Here is an 18,594-nt window from a genome sequence, read left to right as displayed (position 1 = left end):
CACAAGGGTAACAGATGGTCTGTAGACCTCAGAAAGAGAAAACTGCATGAAGGTTGAACAATCAATTTGATTCTTCATTTTATTATTAAAAGAGAAAGCTTAGCATATGTCCAAGTTACTGTAATTTTCAATCCCATTTTGTAATGAGCTGAGTCACCTCTATTTCCTCCTTCTGTCTTCTCTCTTATAGTCTGGAAATGGATTTAAATTGTACTTGGGTCAGTGAAAGAACCCATTTCAGTTGAGCTCACTGTCCGGCCTCATGGACACCAGGAAGGGATGAGGGCTGGGAGGAGGCAGAAAATCACTGAGAGAAGTGGCCGGGAGTGCCATTCACCTGCCATCACAGCAAGACTTTGGGCAGCCTTCCACCCTGTGGGTTAGTCCTTGGGAAAGGACACTCCTTTTGCTGTCTTCCCAGGGCCTCTTCCCAAGGCTTCTGGCGCTTTCTAAAAACTGAGTTGTGACCTCAACTGAGCCACTAACTTATGAATTTGGTATGGTTTCTAGGGATACCCTGTAGCCCTGTCCGTGGGTCCAAGCCTCAAAGTCTCTTACCAGCAATAGACTCCGCAGTGTGGGAACAGTCCTTTCCCTCAGGGACCAGATTACAGGCTTGACAGGTTTTATGGGTTGAATTGTGTCTCCCCCAACCCCCCAAAATGATATGTTGAAATCCAAGCCCCTAGTACCTCAGAATGTGACCTTATTTGGAGATAGTATTTTTATAGACATAATGAAGTTAAAATGAATTCATTAGTGTGCACCCTAATCTAATAAAAGGGGAAAATTGGACAGAGACACAGACAAGCATACAAGGAGACACAGGGAGCAGACAGCCATCGACAAGCCCAGGAGTAAGGCCTGGAACACATCCTGCCCTCATAGCCCTCAGAAAGAACCAACTCTGCACATACCTTGATCTCAGACTTCCAGCCTGCAGAACCGAGACAAAAATTTTCCAATGTTTAAACCTTCTAAGTTCTAGTTTGTGGTATTTTTTTTTAACAATAGCCCTAGAAAACTAATACAGCAGGTAAAGCATATTTTCCCCACATTCCCTTCATTGGATGCTGACAATGTGACATATGGCTGTTCATAGTTACTGTAGTCCCCCTGAGAATTCCTTTCACCTCACCTCTCAGGGTGCCCCCACCAGCAGGCATTAGAGGCATGTTGTGTTATTGGACTCCAGGGAGAGTAAGTCACTCTGCAGAAGAGGCCTTCATCCCACTGATCATTCCTGTCTCTTCCTAATGAGCAGGTTCTAGAAGTGGAAGGAGAGCGAAAGAAGGCTGATGATGAAGGATTTCTTGATCAAAGGGCTTTCAGCACTTACTTGGAACAGGGGCCGCCTCAAGTGTTCTCAGCTCAATGACTCATCACTAGAGCCTACCTGGGAGAGGGTCACTTTTCTGATTTACACAGCCCCCCTCTTAATATAGTCTTGTCACTTACAAAAGGAAGTAAAATTCCATGCTGAGATGGAGGGGTTATTCTAAGGAATTTAGAATGCTAAAGACTTAGTCATACGGACTCTCAATGCTCCCTAATCAGTATCACTGGGATATTGCTAAGGTTTTATTTAGTAAGTCCATTAACAGCCTCTCACCTCTTCTCAGTTCATTATTTAGTGCAGTTAGAGTGCCTATTATGGGAAATATGTACTGTCATCTGCAGCTTAGACATAAAATTATGCTCTGTGCATAGTTGGTCAAAGCACTTCCACTCAGCTCATCACGATTTTTAAACCAGGACTGAGCAAATTGCTGTCTGATTATTCTGTCCAGCCCCATTAGTTAAGGGCCCTTTTCCAATCCAGTGTCTAAAGACTCAGCCAAAATAGGTTGTCTAAAAAGATTGGTTTTGAAAAATGAGATGAAGAGCTGTTCAAAGTGGTTTAGAGAACAAACTTCATTTCATCAAAGTACAGTGTCTTCCTCACAAATCCTTTCTGGTTTAATTTCTCTCCAGTAAGTTTCACTGCCTGAATTGGTGCAAAACGTGCAGCAGTTGTGGTAGCGATATTGTCGTATTAGATATTAAATCAAATGTGTTGATTTTCTACGGGGATCCTGGCATTTTTCCACAGAGGTTTCTACCTTTTCCCCGCAAAGAACTTACAGGGAAGCAGCACATTCCTCTAACCCAGACCTCTCCTCTGAACTCCAGACCTGGAGAACCACCTGCACCTTGGACACCTCCACTCAGTTACACCCTAAACTCCTTAAACTCATCCTGTACAGCAAGTGAAAAATGAAAATCACCATCATCTCATCCCACCCAAATTTGTTTCCCCTTCAATACCCAGCATCTCAGGGGATGGCAACTACTGATTTGCCAAAGCTCTGCAACTCCTTCTTCAACTGCCATCCTCAATGACTTTCCCTTTTCACCCCCATATCAGTAGCCAAACCTTGTTAACTCAGTCTTCTAAACCTCTTCTATCCTCTCCATCCTCACTGTCTCTCCAATAATTTAGTGTTGTTCTCTGAACAAGGAGATACCCATCTGTGATTCAGATTTGCTGTGGAGGATTCCCATCATGGCCCCATTCATGCATGGGTCTCCTCAAGTTTCTGTGAGTGTCCCCATGAAGCCTGTGCTGGCAGCAGATCAAGAATGGGTTTCCCTTTCTCGAGGGGAGGTCTGTAGCAAGGGGAAGGGGAGAAGCTCTGCTATGTGGCATGGAAGCAGGATGGATGGTATTGGCACACTGTACCTCTCCACCCCCAGACCCTGAAACTCCATGAGGGGAGGATGGAGAAGGGGCCAAAGTACACCCTTCTTCCTTGAGAGGCATTTTCCATGCTATCTGGGGGAAAGGGTGGGAGCCAGGATTGAGCCTGAGCCTAAATTAGGAAGTAGATGGGTTTGTCTTTAGTGCCTCCCACCTTCCTTTCTTTAGTCTCTTCTGAAGTACCCTGGGCACCCAGTACCTTCGTGGGATGGTAAGTCGCATCAGCTAGACAATGGAAGTCAGCAGTCTGATTACACTCAAGGACGGTCATGGCAAAAGTCTGATGACTCACTGCTCTAGCAGGGGCTGGTTCTTATTCAAAGGATAAGAGATGCCACTTTTCTTTTTCTTACTCCTATCCCAGACTTTGGTTGTACTACAGAAATGTTTGTGGTTAATGATGATGGTATTCACATAGATTGACCTTATTGCCAGGGCTCTGTGTTTTAGTCTCAGTTCTACCCCAAGAGAATACCAACAAGGAGGAGTTTGTCTCTAGAGTGTGATCAAAGGATCTGGGCTGTCATCTGAGCTTACTCCTGTTCAAGTCGCTAATGAAACGCCAGCCCCAAGAGCTCAGCATTCATCTGGTATAGTCATTTTCTATACATGCTGAAGGTCAAGCACATTGGCAGTTGCTCCACTTGGGTAGAGAGCAAGGATGGTGTGTTGCTCCCACTCACTTGCTCCTAAACTCAGGGCTTCTGTACAGCTCTTATCTTTTTATTCCACATGATGATTAACCAGTCCTTTGGATTATTTTTTTAGTGTAAAATGTATCAGACATACAAATAAGCAAAAAAAACAACAACAGAGTAATACAACCAGTGCTTATATGCCCACCATTCAGCTTAAGTAATTAAACAGTACAAAATGCAACTGAAGTCCCTTGTCTACCCCACCCTGATTTCATTCTCCTGCCTCCTGCCCAAGGTAATTGCTCTTCTATATTTAGTGGTTTTCATTCCTATGCCTTTCTCTATTCTTTGTTTTTTTTTCACCAAATTTTTTTAACATCTTTATTGGAATATAATTTCTCTACAATGGTGTGCTAGTTTCCGCTTTACAACAAAGTGAATCAGCCACAAATATACATACATCCCCATGTCTCCTCCCTTCTGCGTCTCCCTGCCTCCCAACCTCCCTATCCCACCCCTCCAGGTGGTCACAAAGCACCGAGCTGATCTCCCTGTGCTATGCAGCTGCTTCCCACTAGCTAGCTATTTTACGTTTGGCAGTGTATATATGTACATGCCTCTCTCTCACTTTGTCCCACCTTACCCTTCCCCCTCCCCATATCCTCAAGTCCATTCTCTAGTAGCTCTGCGTCTTTATTCCCGTCTTGCCCCTAGGTTCTTCATGACCTTTTTTTTAGACTCCATATATATGTGTTAGCATACAGTATTTGTTTTTCTCTTTCTGACTTACTTCACTCTGTATGACAGACTCTAGGTCCAACCACCTCACTAGAAATAACTCAATTTTGTTTCTTTTTATGGCTGACTAATATTCCACTGTATATATGTGCCACATTTTCTTTATCCATTCATCTGTCGATGGACACTTAGGTTGCTTCCATGTCCTGGCTATTGTAAATAGAGCTGCAATGAACATTGTGGTACATGACTCTTTATTATTGGTAGTAGGATCCCATGTTATGGCTGGTACCTCAGTTTGTTTATCCATTCACCTGTTGAAGGACATCTGGGTTGTTTCCAGTTTGGAACGATTACACATAAACCTTTTATAAACATTCATGTATGGGGTTTTGTATGAACACAAATTTTAATGTCTCTGGAATAAAGGTCCAAGAGTGTATTTGCTGGGTTGTATAGAAATTGCGTATTTAGTTTTATAAGAAACTGCTAAAAAGCTTTCTATAGTGGCTGTACCATTTTACATTCCTACCAGAAATTTATGAGTGATAGGTGTGTAGTGATACCTCGTTGTGGTTATAATTTGCATTCCTTGATAGCTAATGATGTTGAGCATATTTTCATGTGATTTTTGTAATCTGTATGCCCTCTTTGGTGAACTTATCTTCATGTCTCTTGCCCATTTTCTAATTGGCTTGTTATTTTTTATTGTTGAATTTGAGAGCCTTCATATATGCTAGATGCAAGTCCTTTGTTGGATATGTGCTTTGAAAATATTTTCTTCCAGTCTGCAGCCTTTTTTTTTTTTTGCGGTACACGGGCCTCCCACTGCTGTGGCCCCTCCCACTGTGGAGCACAGGCTCCAGACGCGCAGGCTCAGCGGCCATGGCTCACGGGCCCAGCCGCTCCGCGGCATGTGGTATCCTCCTGGACCGGGCCACAAACCAGTGTCCCCTGCATTGGCAGGCGGACTCTCAACCACTGCGCCACCAGGGAAGCCCTGCAGCCTATCTTTTAATCCTCTTCACATGGGCTTTTGCAGAGCAAAAGTTTTACATTTTCATCGGGTCCAATTTGTTGATTTTTCATTTTACAGAGTATCCTTCTCGTGTCAAGTCTAAGAACTCTTTGCCCAATCCTAAATATTAAAGATTTTGTCCTGTTTTTCTGAAAGTTTTACTGTTTTATGTTTTATATTATGATCCATTTTGAGTTAATTTTTATATAAGGTATGAGATTTTGGTCTATGTTCATTTTTTGCCTATAGATGTCCAATTGCTGCAACACCATTTGTTCAAAAGGCTATATGTCCTCTCTTGGATTTATTTTGCACGTTTGCCAAAATCAATTGGTCATATTTGTGTGCACCTCCTTGGTTTTCTGATCTTTTCAGGGCTTTAACTGGTTCCATGTCGCATCATGCGTTGCCTTAATTTCCTCTGAGATATATAAAAAGTGAGTCATCATTTTATAATGATACCCATATTGTAATTAAAAAAGATTTTGCAACAATATCTAATTAAGCACTGATCATACAGCATGAATTTAACTTGATTATTGTTAGTCTCAACTCTTCAAGGGCCTAATTTTAACAATTAAATTAGCCTGAAGCCACAGAGAATCGTGAGGTGAATCAGAACTTAAAAGTATAAAAATACACTTTTCTTTTTTACTTTAAGAGACTAAGTGGGGAAACTTCAAAGCTATTAGATCATAGAAATGTTAGAAGAGAAAACAGCAGATGGGAGTGGACTGGCTCAGAGGTTCTGCCAGCTAATGAAACTAAATGTCTCCTTTTATTCTATCTAATAAGTGGGCCTTCACTTATATATAGTCATGTTGCCCTATGCAGTAGTTGTGTTCTTAGAAATTTTGAGTGTGTGTCACCTGCACAGTGTAATGTACTAGAAAAGAGCCCTCTCTAGACTGGAAGACAGTAGTCCAGGCATCTAGTCCCAGCTCTGTCTCGAACCCACTGTGTGACCTTAGACAATCACTTAGCTCTTTGGACATGAAAAACTGCACTTTATCAAGCACTTACAATGGCTCAGCTGCTATGCTGAGCACTTTACATGTTTGACTCCTTTAATCCTCACAGTAACCTTGTGAGGTGAGCTAATATCATCCCCATTTTACAGATGTTGAAACTAAGGCTTTGAGAAGTTAAGTAGCTTGTCCAAGGTCACATTCTTTTTCTTTTTTAATTTAATTAAATTAATTAATTTATTTTTGGCTGTGTTGTGTCTTCGTTGCTGCGCTCAGGCTTTCTCTAGTTGTGGTGAGCAGGGGCTACTCTTCGTTGTGGTGCGCAGGCTTCTCATTGCGGTTGCTTCTCTTGTTGCAGAGCATGGGCTCTAGGTGCGCGGGCTTCAGTAGTTATGGCATGCAGGCTCAGTAGTTGTGGCTCGTTGGCTTTAGAGCACAGGCTCAATAGTTGTGGTGCACGGGCTTAGTTTTTCCATGGCATGTGGGATCTTCCTGGACCAGGGCTCGAATCCGTGTCCCCTGTATTGGCAGACAGATCTTAACCACTCTGCCACCAGGAAAGCCCTAAGGTCACATTCTTGGTGGCTCTTTAATGACCACATCACATCAGTGGATGTCAGAGGGCAGAATTCAGGTGGTCAGAGGAGCTCTCTTTGGTCTGGGCTTCATATGTGAGGTAGGGTCGTAATCCAGCAGGACTGAGGGTAGAATTTTGACAAGCAGAAGGAGAAACAGAAGTTAGATATATTTGTTAGCACTTTACAGATGGGGAAGCTGAAGTTTAAAGAAGTTATATAACTTGCCCAAAGTTACAATGTTTTCCAGTACTTTAACTCATGTTGTACTTATAAGGGAATCAGGGCTCCTTTTCCAGGATAAGGCCAACCTCTCCACTTGTCCTATGGATCCCATCTCTTTCTTCTTCTTGGGGAACTGGCTCTTCATCAGTTATTCCCTGTCATCGATGAAAATAACTTCTTATTCTGGGCTGTCTCTTTTGCCCCAGCAATTAAATATAAATATATCCCCAAATCTTTCTGCATTAAAAATCCCCCCTCCTGTCTTCATCTCAGCTACCTCTCAAGCTCATGAGCTATCTCTCTCCTGCTCTCTTAGCCATCCTTCTGTAAGGAGCTGTCTACACTCAATGTCTCTACTTCCTCACCTCTCACTCACCTGCCTCCTACTGCCATCTGCCTTCTGTCCCCAACACTCCTCATATACTGTGCTTACCAAAGTTATCAACAACATCCTTTTCACTAAGCAATGTTTCCTTTCTCATCTTGCTTGACTTCTCTGCAACAGTCAATGAGTTTGATTAATACCTCTTCTCCTGAGGCTTTTCCCTTGGCTTACAAGACATGGTGTTCTTCTGTCTTTTTTTTCCTATCTCTTTCTCTCCTCCCCTGCCTCTTTTGCAGGTTCACTGTCTTCCCACTTAGTCACTTTGTATTATTCTTCTAATATGTTTGCTGGATTCAATCTGCTATTATGTTGTGGAGGACTTTTGCATTTCTGCTCATGAAGGATATTGGTCTGTACTTTTCCTGAAATGTCTTTTTTTTTTAATCATGGTATCTCTAGCTTCATAAAGTTAATCAAAAAGTGTTCTTCCTCTACCATTTTCTGGAAGCATTGTATAGAATTCATGTTAATCCTTCTTTAAATGTTGGTAAAATTTTCCAGTGAAACTATCTGGGCCTGGACATTTCTTTTTTGGGACATTAAAAATTATAAATTTAATTTATTTAATAGTTATAGGACCATTCAAATTATATATTTCATATTGAATGGATTGTGTTTGGATTGTTGTTTTTTTGTGTGTGTTTTTCAGAGAACCAGTCTATTTTGTCTGAATTATCAAATGTATGTGTGTAAAGTTGTTCACTGTATGCCCTTATTGTCATTTTGATATCTGCAGCGTCTGTTATGATATCTCCTGTTTCATTCTTGATAGTGGTTATTTGTGTTTTGTGTCCTTTTTTGTGGTCAGTCTTGCTAGAAGTCTGTCAATTTTATTCATCTTTGCAAAAAACCAGTTTTTTTCATTGATTTATCTATTTTTTTCTGTTTTCAATTTCATCAGTATCTTCTCTGATCTTTATTATTTCCTTCCTTCTGCTTGCTTGGGGGGTTATTTCACTCTTATTTTTCTAGGTTCTTGAGGTTGGAACCTAGATTATTTATTTGAGACTTTTTTTTTGTATGCATTTAGTGCTATAAATTTCCCTCTCAGCACTGATTCAGCTGTGTCCTACAAATGTTGGTATGTTGTATTTTCATTCTCATTCAGTTCATTGTATTTTTTAAAATTCCCTGAGATGTCCTCTTTGACCCATGGATTATTTAGAAGTATGTTGCTTAGCTTCTGTGTGTTCATAGATTTCTCCATTATCTTTTGATTTTGATTCCATTTTGATTCCATTTTGGTCAGAGAATACACTGTAAATTTCAATTATTTGAAATGTGTTGAAGTTTGTTTTCTGGCAAAAGATAGGGTGTAGTCTATCTGGTATATGATCCTTGGGCCCTTGAAATCAGATAATATTAGTCCTCTGACTTTGTTTTCTTTCTCAAACTTTTTTTCTTTTTTTTTGCTATTCTTTGTTCTTTTATCAATCTACATAAATTTTAGAATTTTTTGTCATCTATATCTACTAAAAAGTTTTCTGGGATTTTTATTGTGATTGCTTTGAATCTATAGATCAATTTGGTGAGATTTGACTTCTTAACAAAATTGACTTTCAAGCTGCGGACATGGTATCTCAATCCATTCAGTTTGGACTTCTTTCATTTCTTTCTTTTTTCAAAGATGTAGTCATTCATTAATTTATCCATTCTACAATTCATTTGTTCAGTGTCAACCCTGTGACACACTGGGGTCAGAGCAGTGAATAAGGCTGATGAGACCTTGGCCCTTAGGGGGAGACAGACAGTAAACAAGGACAGTGTGATCAGGAGGGACACACAAAGCATTGGTACATCATCCTGTAGGGGCTGTAGGGGAAGGCAATGAGGGGGGCATTGAAGGCCTCCACCAGGAAGAGCCATCCAAGCTGGGATCCGAAGGATAGGTAGGAGTTAGGCAGGTGAAAGGGGGAAGGGTATTACAGGCAGAGGAAGTAGGGTGTGCCAAGGCTTTCTTCCAACATTCAGCTGCATTATGGGCACTCTGGTTTCATGGGACACCAGCCTTTGGAGTGTGGAGAGCCCTCAGGGACTAGTTTTCAGAGAGGAACTCTAAAGCTGTGCAGGTGCGTTGCTGCATGAAATGTTAGGAGAACACGGATTCAGTCTAGTCTGACTGATGGGATGTTAGGAGCAAAAAGGAGGGATGTGAGTGTATATATGTGTGTCCCCATCTCTCTTAGGGAGGGGGCTGGATACTGAGTTTGGAAAGGTAAATTGGGAAAGGCTTGTGAAGACTTGAATGCCACGTTACGAAGTTTGGACCTTATCCTGATGGTTGAATGGTAGTGCTCTGAAAGGTCAGATCTGTGTTTTAGAAAGAGCAAGCTGGCTATGGTGTGAGAATTGGTTCGACAACTGGCTTAACCCTTGTCTCTTCTAGAATGTAAGCTCCATGGGAGGAGGGACTGGATATGTTTTGTTTACCACTGAATCCTCAGCACAGTACGTAGCTCATGGCAGACCCGCAATAAAAATTCGTTGAATAAATGAATGAATGAATTTACTGCAAGTGTCCAGACAAGAGATGGTGCAAGACTGAACTATTCAGTGACAGGTTTCATGTGGTACTAAGGGGATCAGACCAATAGGACCAGGTAGTCAGAATGTACATAAACTACTTAGCACTGGCTCAAGCACAAGGTAAACGTTCAATAAATGGTAGCTGTTATTGGCTTTTTATCAATGATGAAATCTAGGCTCCTAAAGTTTCTGGCTTGGGGTTCTAGAAACATTGTGCTCAGCACTCATCATTAGTCCACTGAGATAGAAAGAAGCTGTTGGGGGGAGTAAGTCTGTAAGTGAAGATAATGAACTTCATTAGAGACATTGAGTTTTGAGGGACTGTCATGAGATTTTTGGCAATGATGATCTGGGAGGCACTGGAGACAACTTAGGTACTATCAGTAGCAGCTTTACATAACACAACCAGGGCCCAAACAATGGAAAAAATGTAAGAGCCACTATCATCCTGAAGGCTTGGATGTGATTTGGGCATGGGGGAGTGTGGTCCTCAGGAGCTTATGGTCAGGAGAGGCGGCTCTTGCTGATATTTTGAAAAGCCTGAGACGTTTTTTGGCTAGATCTTGGAAAACAGGGAATGATGTGGAGTCTGACTGGTCAGTGTCATTGGGAAGAGGTCTACTGAGTAGGCTTACCCATGGTCCAGGCTCAGCAGACCAAAGTTCTACCTCTTCTAGCTCTTAAGACATGAGAAGGAAGAGAAGCATGACACCTAGTACTCCGTTTACTCTTTGAAATTTCTGAAGATCTTCAGCAACTGCAAATATCTAGACTGGCCTCCAATCTCATTGTGAACAAATGATTGAGTTCAGGAAGATTATGTCTCCTTCCCATTCCCAGCAGGTCCCTGGGTACCAAGCCAGAGCCCTCACCTTCTGGCCCAGGTACCCACCTGCCTGTATATCTCCCCATCCACCTGGCCAACTGGCTGCCGGGGCTCTCAAAGTCCCTCAAACTCTTTCAGTTCCAGCTGGCTTTGGCTGCGTGGGCCTAGAGGAACAGCCATAAAAAGATTCCTCCTGTGGTGATTTACTTGCAAGTCTCCCGGTGAAAGGAATGAGTCATACAGCAAAGACAATCTTGTTAACCTAGCCAATTCTGCTCTTTGTAGTCCCTAGGCTTTAGTGAGAAGAGATGACATTTTAGGAATCACCCAGCTGCTTGAGCCAGGGACTGACAGCCTGTTTCCCCGGGGATTCTGCAGAGACTACATGGGGCAAGAAATGAGGAAACCTGGCTCAGAAGGAGGAGGACCAGGCTGGATGGTGCCACCCTCCTCTCCGTGGGAGACTGTGTTGTTTTCTATCCACCAAGCATGTTTCCACCATTTGCCACTGAGCAGTCAACAGTGGAGAGACCTGGCCCTTCCAGGAGCCATCAAGGCTGGTTGGGGTTGTGGGCAGCCTCCTCTGGTTCTGGGCACACAAGGTAAGTGCATCATTTGTGATTGTGACGAAATTGAATCCTACCCTTAAATCAAGTGTCGGCCTCAATTATTATCTCCTCTCTTTGTGTTCTTCTAGGAAGATTCCATTGTTTGGCTTTTATCAAAACACAGGGGAAATTTGAAGTGTGACTTTTGAGCCCCCTCTTATCTATAAGATGTGTGTAATATCCATTCTTGGGATTATCAAATGACGGAACAACATGCATATACGTACGTGTATATATACATATATGTGTGTTCCATCAAAACATTTATAGATTATTAAGTATGTAGATAGATGATAGAGAGATAGAGAGGTGATGGACAAGTGGGGAACCCATGGAGAGAGATCCCTCTCTATTAATGGGCAGCCCACAAAGTCCATGAGATCAGGCCCCTCTTGTCATTGTTACCCCCATCCTCCATTTTTCAAATGGAACCAACAAGCAAGCAGCATTAGCATTAGCATTAGCATTAGCACTGAAATCCATCTATGTCCTGGGTCTGTACAAAGATGACGTTGTTAACTGTTAGGGCTATTACAAGGATTAGGTGAAGAAAATACCACTGATGTATTTGCGTATGTTTGGGTAGAGTACATCTCCCAGTGTCTGGCACACAGGAGACCTGCAGAAAAGTGTGGTGAACCAAACATTTGTGGAATGAATTTTTAAAAAGCCATAAGTGCATCAAGCAGTCCTCTCAGTGGCTAGTAATGCCCATGTGCTCAGATGAGTTGAATAGTGGTATTATATTAGTGTTTGTGAAGAGTCCCATAATCTTAATAACTACAGCTCTCTAGGGGCACATTTAAAGACCTCAAATGAGTTGGGAATATGGCTAAGAGGAAACAGCATTCAAATCAAAGGTTCTACAGTGGTAACTAGTTGAACTTGGCTGGAAATTAAATATGGACAGAGATGTGGTCTGTTTCCACTTTTCTCCTATTACTTGGCAACTTATCGGACTGAAGCTAGGAACACAGATGCCACTGGAACTAATTGGAATCTTCCCAGGCTCTGTGCCCTGAGGTTGGTAGATGACCACAGTGGTAACATGATGGTGGAACAACTAGGGAATTCCAACATCTCATGGTTGGGAGGGAGGAAAGTAGCCAAGACTTTCAGTGCTATAAACAAAATAGCCTGAGTCTTCTGTGCAGTCACCTGCCTATGGAGGAATCAACCAGGTCCAGCGTCTCAGAGCAGAGGAGCTGGGGTGTGTTGTGTCACTTATGAAGTGAGTGCTCCCTTGTGCCATAAAGAACCCAGTCCAAGGCCTAGCACCGAGAATGTGCTTAGCAAACATTTGGTGAATGGGTCCAATTGGAGACTCATGGATAATTGAGGACCTTGAAGAGCTTTTGTTTATGTCAACATAATAGAAATTAAAGGCGAAAAATGTAAATATTTTCTTTGTTCATTTAGAAATAACATTTTAATGGAAAAAAAAACCCTGTTTTCCAAAACAAGAAAAATTAGAAGAGTGGCATTGTTTGTTCTTTGCAAATCTCTTTAACATCTGGTTTAATAGAAGAGAGCTGGATTTTCCTACCTCCAATATATTGTGATATTATACGTCATGTAGCCTCTTGAAGACTCCCCTGTATACTCATGAGGAAAAAAAATAAACAAGTAATGCCTTAGTATTATTATGAAAAGATTATTGATCTAGTAGATCCCCTGAAAGGCTCTCAGGAACCCCAAGCAGTCTGGGGAACCACTGCTCTATGGTATATATCTACCAAGGCAATTTCTGGGCAATAGGTTATGCACATTTTTAACCTTAGTAAATATTTCCAAATTTCTCTCCAAAGTGGTTATGACAGTTTATACCACCAGAAGCAGTGTTTGGGAGTTCCAGTTTCTCACATCTGAGTCAAAATTTGGTATTATCAGAATTTAAAAATTTTACCAGTCATGAGGGGTATGTTTTAAATTTTCATTTCCCTGATTACCAGTGAGGTTGAACATATTTTCATGAGTTTATTCAGGTGCTCTCTTCTGTGAATTCCCTGATTCTATTTTTTGTTCAATTTTTAATGCATTTGTTTATTCAGCTTTGATTAATAAGAGTTTTTAGTATATTCTTTATATAGTCTACTCCTTTGTCAGGAATAAGTGTTCTAAATACTTCCATGCTATTGCTTGACATTTATTTTTGATGCACAGAATTTTTTATTTCAATGTAATCAAAATCACATGCTATACTTTTTTCCCACAGGCTATACTTTTGGAGTCTTACTTATTTAATTCTTCCTTACCCAGAAGATATAAAAATCTTCTTAATTTTTTTCTTCTAAGAATTTTAAAGACCTTATTTTCACATTTAGATATTTAATCTGCCTAAAGGTTGACAGGTTTTTGGTATGATGTTAAGTAAAGGTATACTTTTTTTTTTTTTTTTTTTTTTTTGCCATGCCACACGGATTGCAGGACCTTAGTTCCCTGACCAGGGATTGAACCTGAGCCCTCGGCAATGAAAGTGCAGAATCCTAACAACTGGACCGCCAGGGAACTCCCAAGATATACTTTTTTATTTTCATCTTTTATATAAAGATAGCCAGTTGTCCTAGGATTATATAGTAAATGCACCATCATTTCCCCCACTTATTTCCTTATATGTGGTGAACTGTTTCCAGATTCTCTATTTTGTTCTGTTAGTTTGAGTTCCCTCACTACGTTTTTCTTCTGCAAAATATTTTTGTTATTCCTTGTTATTTTGTTATTCCTTTGTTATTTTGTTAATCATTTACTATTAAAAGCTTTTAATGAGATACATAATACAGTTGACCCTTGAACAAGGTGGGGGTTAGGGGCGCTGGCCCTCCACACAGTCTAAAATCCGAGTATAATTTATAGTCGGCCCTCCATATCCACAGTTCCTCTGTATCCATGATTCCACATCCACAGATTTCAACCCATTGCAGATTGTGTAGTGCTGCAGTATTTACTATTGAGAAATATCCACGTATAAGTGGACCCAAACAGTTCGAACCCATGTTGTTCAAGGGTCAACTGTACATACAAACGAATATATAAATTGTTCATGTAGAGCTTAAATTATAAAATGAACTAACTAGCACGTTGGAAGTCCCTTTAAACCTCTACCCAATCACATCATTCTTTATCCCCCAAAGACTACAGGTAAACGCTGTCATTAGTGTTGGGTTAATAATCATTCACCTGCTTTTTTTATAGTTTTACTGTATGTACCCCTACTACATATTGTTTAGTGTTGCCTGTTCCTAATATAAATGGAACCATATCATGTATTTTCTCCTTGTTTTGTCTTGTGACTTGCTCCCTTCCCTCATTATGTTCCTAAGATTCAGCTTTGTGAGGTGCATGTAACTATAGTTTATTCATTTTTACTGCTGCATAGTATGCCATTGTGTGAATGTATCACTATGTATTCTACTATTAGTAGACACTTGGGTAATTGTTTCAGGCTTATGCACATTTCAAACAACACTACAATGACTATTCTTTTATATGCCTCCAGATGCACATATGAAACAATTTCTCCAAACCAAGGAATATAATTGCTGGGTTATAGGGTAAGGGGATGCCAATTTCAGCAGGTAATGCCAAACTTTTCCAAAGTAGTTGTTATATTACTACCAGCAGTGGGTGCAAGTTCCTGTTGCCTCACATCTTGTCTATGAATACTCTGTTTTACCTTTGTCAATTTGGTAGGTATGAAATATATCATTTTTGTTTTAGTTTTCATTTTCTTGATTAAAATGGTCTTAAGCACATGTTTGTATGTTTATGGATCCCATGCAGTTCATTTCCTTCAAAATGTGTCTTTTGTCTAGTTTTTCTATTAGGTTATAATTTTCTTATTGATTTTTAGAAGTTCTTTACAACTTCTAGATATTAATTCTTTATCAGCTTTATATACTTAAATATGTTATTCCAGCATGTAGCTTGTCTTTGTTACTTTCCTTAGGGGTTCTTTTAATGAACAGAAGTTCTTAATTTTAATGTAGTTGAGTTGATCATTTTCCTTATTGGTTTGTGCTTGTTTCTCTAACCCAAGATCCTAAAGTTGTACGCTTGTACGATCTTCTGAATATTTTATAGTTTTGTATTTTACATTTAAGTCTTTAATAGAATTCTAAGTGATTTTCATATGGTGTGATGCTGACGTTTCTTTTCTTTTCTTTTCTTTTCTTTTTTTTTGTGTATAGTTAAACTGTTCTCTCAGAGCCATTTGTATTTGTAGTCCATCCTCCTCAATGATTTGCAATTCTTTCTGTCATCTATTAGGATACTGTGTGCATGTGCATTTATTTCTCGACTCTATGTTTGGGCCTTTGTTTTTCAGCATAAATTTTAGAGTTAGCTTTTTGAATTACACACACACACAACCTTGGGAATTATATTGGTACTGCATGTAATATATAGATCCATTTGGGAGATAATTGATATTTTAAAAATATTGAATCTTCCTATCCAAGATCACTATATGTTTCTCCATTTATTTATGTATTTTAAAAGAATTTTCAAAAAAATTTAACAGTTTTCTCCATAAAGGGCTTGCACATAATTTGTTAGGTTTATTGCTAAGAGTTTTCTTATTTTTTGACACTATAAATTATATTTTTAACTTAATAGACTTTATTTTTTAGGGAGATTTAGGTTTATTGAAAAACTGAGTGGAAAGTACAGAGAGTTCCCATATGTGCCCTAACACCCACTCCATAAAGTTTTGTCTATTATTAGCATCTTGCATTAGTATGGTACATTTGTTAGGATTGATGAGACAATATTGAAACATTATTATTAGTTAAAGGCCAGAGTTTACATTAAGGTTCACTCTTTGTGTTGTACATTCTATGAGTTTTGGGAAATGTGTAATGATTTGTATTCACCATTACAGTATCACACAGAATAGTTTCACTGCCCTAAAACCCCCCTGTGCTCCACCTATTAATTCCTTCCTCCCTCCCCCATGAATCTCTGGCAACCTCTAACCCTTTAACTGTCTCCACTGTTTTGCCTTTTCCAATATGTGGGTTTTTTCAAATTGGCTTCTTTCACTTAGCAATATACATTGAAGTTTCCTCCATGTCTTTTCATAGCTTGATAGCTCATTTCTTTTTAGCACTGAATAATATTCCATTGTACCACTATTTGAATGTACTACTCTTTGTTTATCCATTCATCAACTGAAGGGCATCTGGGTTGCTTCCATGTTTTGGCAATTATGCATAAAGCTGCTATAAACATCCATGTGCAGGTTTTTATGTGGCCATAAGTTTTTAACTCCTTTAGATAAATATTAAGGAGTGCAATTGCTGGATTGTATGTTAAGAGTATGTTTAGTTTTGTAAGAAACTGCCAAACTGTCTTCCAAAGTGACTGTACCATTTTGCATTCCCACCAACAACAAATGAGAGTTCCTGTTGCTCCATATCCTTGCCAGCATTTGGTGGTGTCAGCGTTTTGAACCTTGACCTCTCTAATATGTGTGTAGCAGTATCTCATTGTTGTTTTAATTTGTAACTCCCTAATGACATATGATGTGGAGCATCTTTTCATATGCTTATTTGCCATCTGTATATCTTTGGTATGGTATCTGTTAAGGTCTTTGGTGCATTTTTTAATTGGGTCTTTTGTTTTCTTATTGCTGAGTTTTAAGCGTTTTTGGTATATCTTGGATAACAGTTCTTTATCAGATATTTCATTTGTAAAGATTTTCTCCCAGGGGCTTCCCTGGTGGCGCAGTGGTTGAGAGTCCGCCTGCCGATGCAGGGGACACGGGTTCGTGCCCTGGTCTGGGAAGATCCCACGTGCTGCGGAGCGGCTGGGCCCGTGTGCCATGGCTGCTGAGCCTGCGCATCCGGAGCCTGTGCTCCGCAACGGGAGAGGCCACAACAGTGAGAGGCCCACGTACCACAAAAAAAAAAAAAAAAAAAAAAAAAAAGATTTTATCTCAGTCTGTGTCTTGTCTTGTCAGCTATGGGTTTTTTGTAGATGCCCTCTATCAGGTTGAAGAATTTCCTTTCTATTCCTAGTTTGTTGAGTTTTTATCATGAAAGGGTGTTGGATCTTGTCAAATGTTTTTCTACATCTATAGAGATTATCATGTGATTTTTGTTTTTTATTCTATTGATATTACATTACATTAATTGATTTTCAGATGTTGAACCAACTTTGTATTCCTGGGATAAATCCCACTTGATCATTGTATATGTATATGTTGCTGGATTCAGTTTGCCTGTATTTTGTTGCTTGTGTTGGATATTTTTACATTCTTCTTTAACTTTTTTTTCTGCTTTGCAATTAGGTTACTTGGAATAGTTTTATCTTTTCTTATTTTCTTTAAAGCTTTAGGAGGAAACAGCAGCATCTGTTCTATACTTAGTTATTTCCTACCACAGAGGCAAGAGGCTTCCGAATACTCTATACTATGCCCTGTGAATCATGAGATTTCCAGTGTGGCTGGTGGGAACTGGCTCTATTCCCAGCTCTATGAGAAGTCCAAGCATAGATTCCCTGAATTTGGAGGAAAGTTCTTTCTCTAGCCTTGGCCAATTTTCTCATATACAAGTGCTGATTAGTACTCTGCCAAATCCTTGAGAGGGATCCTCTGTGAATGTCCTTAATTTTCTCTCTGTGCAGGTTTTTCTTCTTTTATACTCTGTCCTAGCTGACTGTAGGTGCTTTGGTCTCCTCCGACTCTCAGCATCCCTCCTTATTTTCAGGGAAACACAAAACAGTTGTGGTGTAATGAAAAGTGAACTGGGTTGTGAGTCAAGAGGCCTGGTTTCTAGAGTCTGCCATACCGTTGCCTCATTGTGTGACCTTGATCATGCATCTGCCCCCTCTATGAGAACTCAGGATCTCTCTATTTAACAAGAGGATTGCTTTAGATGACTCTTCAGCTCTATAATGCATAACAACACACGTGTTCCATGCTTCACAATTTACAAATAACTCTCATATCCATTTTCTCATTTATTCCTCCTCTGTGTGGTAGTCAGGGAAAGAACATTGTGCTATTTTACAGGTGAGGAAACTGAGTCTCAAAGATGTGGTATCATAAGGCTAATAAATAGGAGTATTTGGACTCAAATTCAGACTTTGTTTCCCTAAATCCAATGCTATTTCTACTTCATATACTAAATTCCATGACCCCAGAGTTTCATTTGTTCACTCAACCAATACTAATGGACTATGTGTTCATCTGTGCTTTTGGGTCAGCAGACAATTTCAAGAATATCCTAGAATTTACCAGAAAGCACGAGTCAATTTTTTCTTGAGAAGAACACTTTTATATTAACTGGCAGATGGTCAGGAGGGTTCATTCAGTATGGTGAAAATCCCCTCATATTTTTGCCATCT

At 40.0% G+C, this 18,594-nt stretch overlaps 1 protein-coding gene across 2 annotated transcripts in view; it reads left to right on the top strand.

Annotated features, from left to right (window-relative positions):
- Positions 1–18,594, top strand: part of VMA21 (vacuolar ATPase assembly factor VMA21) — a 74,926-nt gene that overhangs the window by 38,913 nt on the left and 17,419 nt on the right. For both annotated transcript variants that reach the window (XM_060087285.1, XM_060087284.1), the window contains exon 2: positions 11,018–11,241. In XM_060087285.1, coding sequence (XP_059943268.1) covers positions 11,018–11,241 — 224 coding nt within the window. The remainder of the gene's footprint in view (positions 1–11,017; positions 11,242–18,594) is intronic.

Source organism: Mesoplodon densirostris, chromosome X, assembly GCF_025265405.1.
Source record: "Mesoplodon densirostris isolate mMesDen1 chromosome X, mMesDen1 primary haplotype, whole genome shotgun sequence".
Classification (NCBI taxonomy): Eukaryota; Metazoa; Chordata; class Mammalia; order Artiodactyla; family Ziphiidae; genus Mesoplodon; species Mesoplodon densirostris.
This window is presented reverse-complemented; position numbering and strand designations above follow the sequence as displayed.